This window comes from Macrobrachium nipponense, chromosome 11 (genome assembly GCF_015104395.2).
Source record: "Macrobrachium nipponense isolate FS-2020 chromosome 11, ASM1510439v2, whole genome shotgun sequence".
NCBI classification, from domain to species: domain Eukaryota; kingdom Metazoa; phylum Arthropoda; class Malacostraca; order Decapoda; family Palaemonidae; genus Macrobrachium; species Macrobrachium nipponense.
The window spans coordinates 37,935,547-37,941,546 of NC_061087.1; the positions used below are offsets into that span (position 1 = coordinate 37,935,547).

General features: G+C 35.9%; 1 protein-coding gene across 1 annotated transcript in view; it reads left to right on the forward strand.

The window, feature by feature from the left end:
- The window catches only part of LOC135205405 (tubulin--tyrosine ligase-like protein 12), a gene marked incomplete in the record, with an annotated part of 315,120 nt that overhangs the window by 146,414 nt on the left and 162,706 nt on the right, over positions 1–6,000 (forward strand). Inside the window, 1 exon segment of the mRNA XM_064235914.1 lies at positions 2,271–2,422. Coding sequence (XP_064091984.1) covers positions 2,271–2,422 — 152 coding nt within the window.

Genomic DNA, 6,000 nt, shown 5'->3' on the forward strand with positions numbered 1-6,000 from the left:
GAACTTATGGTGTTCGGTCAAGAGACCTAATATGCCCATGTCCAAGAATGCACTGGCATTCTTTTTAAGGAACACCATTAAGGAGGCGCACTCTAATTGTAAAGACAGTGACTTTAAACTCTTAAAAGTTAACGCTCACGAAGTAAGGGCTATTATGACTTCTATAGCCTTTCAGAAAAATATGGCTCTCAAAGATATTTTAAGTGCCACTTTTTGGAGAAGTAACTCGGTGTTCGCCTCGCACTATTTACGGGAGGTCAGAACGACATATGAAAACTGTTACTCTCTTGGACCATACGTCGCCGCAGACACTATCTTGGGGGCAGGAGGTAGCACTCATCCTTTCCCATAGAAAAGGGTAGGTGAGTTTTTTTAATGATTGTAATGTTTATGGTTGTAGGGTCGGCCGCCGAATGCGGTCGTCCCTTCTTTTAGCCTTTTGTATATGGGAGTATTTGGTTAGGCTACTTAGGTGGTGGTTTTTACCTCGTTGTCCTCAGAAGTATGGTCATGGTCTAGTCACATTGTGGTCTCGTCCCCGTTGACAGATCATCTAGAGCGCACCAACTACACAGGTCTCTACCTTGTTGGTAACTCTAGTGAAGCAGATGCAGGCTTGGGTGGCAGTAATCACGAAGTCAGCTATGCTAACAGGTAAGGAACCAAGATGTCAATCATCTACATTTATATGTTTCCTAAAATCCTTTTTCTGTCTCTCCCACCGCCAAAGGTGGGATTCAGCTATATATATATCTGACAGGTAAGTTTCATGAACAAAATGATATTGTTAAGATACAATAAAGTTTGTTCATACTTACCTGGCAGATATATATATAGCTGTATTCTCTGAAGTCCGACAGAATTTCTAAAAACTTACGACATACGTAGTGGGAGTAGGGTGGTTAGTACCCATTCCCGCCGCTGGGAGGCGGGTATCAGGAACCATTCCCATTTTCTATCAGATTTCTATCTCCACTGTCTCCTGAGGGGAGGTGGGTGGGTACTTAAAATATATATATCTGCCAGGTAAGTATGAACAAACTTTATTGTATCTTAACAATATCATTTTACGTCCACGCATTACGAATTCATGCATCATTTTGTGATAATATTTTCTGTGTTGCTTTGATCGTTTTACAATGTGTTATATTCCAAAATGATCGCAATTTAGTGTACAATACAACAAAATAAAAATCAACTTGTTAGCTTTAACCGTTTTGCTCACAGCGCGATTTGAATACAATTATATATGAAATTTTTTTTTGCGCTATCATATATAGCATTATTTATACTATATGATAATGATATTTTTTTTCATTTCTGATGGTTGCATACTAAACTTCAGGCAATGGCAAAAAAAGGAGCCAAAAATGAACTCTTAATCTTGAAAACTAAGCGCGCTGTGATTTTTTGAAAAAAATATTTTTTCTGCTTCGGCGCTCACTCCGAGACCCCCTCGGCATACGGGAGACGATTTTTATTATAACCCTTTAGCGTACGAGGATTAAATAACACATCATATACAGAATACTATTCTATAGAGGCACAGGCATGATACTGGAAGGGCACACGCTAATGTTACAACAGCAAAACAGCACAGAATAAGGTGCTTGTCTGTGAAATCATGGTTCACGATACTTTAAGTTTACAGATGAATGTTGATAATATTAATTTTGTTCTAATGGAGGTACCAAACATCTCGTTCAAGTTTTTAGCATGGGTGTGTAACTTACAGGTAGTTACAGCATCCTCCTCTTCAGCTTATTTTTGCCATCATCATTCACTAGGGCACCCTTCAATACATAGAATTTCTGGATTATTTGCCTGTACAGTTTACAAAATGGACAGGTATTTTCAATCTTTTAGTCTTAACCTATGAAATTCCTAAGACAACATAAAGTATTTAATTCACTTTAACAGTTTCTTGCTTATGTTAGTGCCATGCTGAAACAAGTCACATATTATCAAACAAAACTTCACCATAACAAATCCACTACTTATATAGTTATCAAAGTTTCTGCCTCCCAATTCCAGTAATTGTATGCAACTAACTGGTTAAACTACAAGAAGTGAGGCACTCGGCTCTTGGGTGACTTGGGGCCATAGGTGCATGTGCCTGGCTACTGGTTGGCACCAGTCTTTTATGTGTTAAAAAGATCAAAGTGTCTGGGAATTTAGTGGGCAATGAAATTTGCTATTTATAGGGAATGGGTTTGCTAAGAAAGTCAATTTTGTCAATTATGTGTAATAACTGTATAACTCATTTTCAGTGGGAAATACTCCAGAGGAAAGCCTTCCAGTATGGTATATTATGGACGAATTTGGATCACGTATTCAACATTGTGGAGAACCTAACTTTCGAGTCGTACCATTTTATTATACACCTCATCACTGCAGTTACTCATTGCTTTTTCCAGTAGAGGTAAATGTAATGAACTTTAGTTTTTGGAACAAAAAAATTTCCAGAATGTTAGAGGAATGTGATTTCTATAAGATATGCAGACATTTAGGAAGTTGGTTCATTGTAACTTTGTTTATATGTTTCATTTTATCATCTTTTGGAACCATATAGATAATCTTAATGGAGACAAGATTAATTAAAGATTAATTAATTAATCCATAAATGGGGACCATTAATTAAAAGAATGTAGTCCTTATGCTTTTCTCTAGCAATCTCTAAAATTTTTCTTTTTTTATTCACGTTGTACCATCACCAGTTCCAATTCCACTGCATGCCCTCTCAAGTGCATTCATTCTACAAACACATTACCATCCTATCGTGTAGTTGTTTGTCAGATTTTATTTCTTTACTTAGTATATCTAAATTTTTTTATTATATTGAAAAATGCCAGGAAGAACATAAGTCTACAACCCAAACAGTCCCAGAATATGAGGACCCTTGAAAAAGTTAGAACTGAGCGACAAGAATTACAAATCAATACTACAGTATTGAAATAAGTAAAGACCTATAGTTAACAAACTTCAAAGCTTGTATTGAGACCTCACTACAGATAGCCTATAAGTGTGAAGGTTAAGAAGGTCTAGTGTCCTGTGGAAGCATCTGAAGGTTGGCAGTCATGGCAATATCTTGAGACTTGAAAGAGAGCTGTATGTCCACAAACAGAAGCCTTTACTACTATGACTAGAATACTGTAGTTCCATCAACATCATCAAGACACTTGCTGGCTGTAAGATTTTAGAGGTTGATTGAATGAATAAAACCAAGAAAGAAAATTTATAAACTTTTAGTTGCATTTCCCTTGGGGATATGTAGAAATTATTGCAGCACTGTTGTGCCCTGTTTAAAGGAGCATGAGATGTACTTATGAAAATACAACTGTTCCACGATAAAAGACATATACTGCCAAGTTTCTTTGCAGTAGGCATTCATATACAGTAGTGCAGTCCAATATAGTGCATAATTTAAAAAAAAATAAAAGTAGCCTTGTTTAATTTTGGAATATTGGTTAGATGCAATAAATCAAACCAATAGTGCAGGCAGTCCTTGGGCGTTACGTCGGGGATTCCATTCCTGAAGCACGATGTAAGCAGGAAAACTACGTAAGTCAGAACACCATATTAAGTTATTGCTCAGAATGAGAAATATGTAGAGGGATGAAAACCTGACATTTAATCCTTTGGTTGTCCTAATTGATTTACCATGCTTCTGGTGAGGCCTGCATTCTGTCATTTACAGCGCTGCAAGACAAATGACATAACCTGGGAACATTCACTTTAACCTGGAACAAATTTTGTTATGAATATATTTGGAAAGTGACGTAAGCTCAGAATAATATGAGCCAAGACCGACATAATCTGGCAACTGCCTGTAATTACATTTGCTATACATGCTGTACTAAGAACATTGGCAGTATGTATTGTTATTACTATTATTAGTCAGAAGATGAACCCCATTTTTTTGGAGCAAGCCCACGGTGGCCATTTACTTGAAATTTAAGCTTCCAAAGAACATGATGTTCATTCACAAGAAGTAACTGAGGCTAGTCAGAAATACAGAAAGAGGAGATCTGGTATTAGAAAAACAGATAAATTAATAGATTAATAAATAAATAGAAATGCAAGTACAATATTAAAATAAAAGTTGAATTGTATTATGGTAGTAATGCATTGCATCTTCGCTTGAACCAAGTTCCAATTGCACAACATCCTTTGGGATGCTGTCTCCAATGTTGTGAGAAATAAAGGACCTCTTGAACTGAGAAATTGAACAGTGAGACATTTACTGCATATTAGTGCTGCTATTCACAGAATCTGGTTTCTCTTGGCAGAAAAAGGGGATCAGGGATCAATTGTGAATGCGAAAGATCCCTGTTAAAACAGGTTGCATTGATTTTATCTGTTATAATTATGTGAGGCCTTAGCACAATACCTAACTGTCATGCAGCATTTGCTAACATTTTCATTAGATGTTTCTCAAAAGTAAGATGAGTCAAAAGTTACACTTAGAATGGTTAAAGCTTCAGACTCATTCAGCAAAGACCCATCCGCTTGAAGGCGACAATGGAGTGGAAAATCTGTATGAGATCTGCTAATCAATAGTGTCTCTATTTTACTGGAGTTCAGCCTCATACCCCACTGACTACACCATTCACTGATCTAGTCCATTTCCCGATTTAGGCTGAGGACAGCTTCATTTCTCAGAAGTGGAGACTTTGATTAGACCCACAAGTGTTGCATCATTGGCATACCGAACAATCTTGTAATCCATGCCAGCAACCACATCACTTGTATGCACTGAAAATAACAGTGGACCAAGAACACTACCCTGTGTAACTCCAGATGCAATAGTTTTGAGTTCACTAAAGATCCCATGAACAACAACTCACTAAAGATCCCATGAACAACAACTCACTGCTACCTACCTGTAAGGAAATCTTGAAGTAATCCTAAACATATTCAGTAAGATTATGAAGTTTATAAGTAAGTGCTGTGTGATATACAAAATCAAAAGCAGCACTAAAATCTGTTTAAATTATTCTGCACTCAAAACCCTTGTTAAGGTTCTCTTGCAAATTACATGTCAAAAAGAGCTTCACAGGTACCTAACTGCTTCCTATATGTATATTGACTGTCAACTAACAATCCTATAGTTTCCACTAACTTATATAGTGACTTAAGAATAAGATTTTCACCAACTTTGGAGAGCACAGGGAGAATAGAAATTGGCCTGTACGTAGTTACGTCAGTCTGCAGATATGCCATTCTTTGGAACAAGCACTGTATTACTGAAATTGTACTCATCCTCTTAAGATAATATGTCTGCATAAAAATCTATAGAATCTATTAATCTTTAGAGGTAACACACAAGAAAATTTTGTTGAAAACAAAGGGAAGAAACCATCAGGATCTTTTCCACCCCAGCTATTAAAATCATCCATAATTTTATTAACATCCCCAGAGCAAAGTGCAAATTATATTGTAATATCTCTCTGCTGCATGCTAAATTCTATTTGCAGCATGGCAAGAATCAACAAAAATGGTGTTATTTTCATGTGAATGATTTCATGCCCATGTGTTGAATTTGGTCTGTTTGTCATAGTAAGCTCATCTACATTTGTCCTGAATTTGATGACCTTTCTAGGGACATACCTTATCAAAATAACCATCATAAATTTTATTTAACTTCTTGAGATCAGGATCTAGTAAATATAGCATATGAAGTATTAAGTGCTTGAGATCAGGATCTAATATATATATATATATATATATATATATATATTATATATATATATATATATATATATATATATATATATATATATATATATATATATATATGTGTATATAGCATCTGAAATATTAAGTGGCTGACAGGCTTCAGTAATGCATTCCCAAATGACCCTAGATTTCAATCAGACCAATTTTACACTAGTGGCATTAGGAATATACTGATTGTCAAATATGTCCATCTCAATGGCGCTTGGATCAGAAGTTCCTATATATTCACATATACCTTGAACTTGAAAATAGCTGGAACAT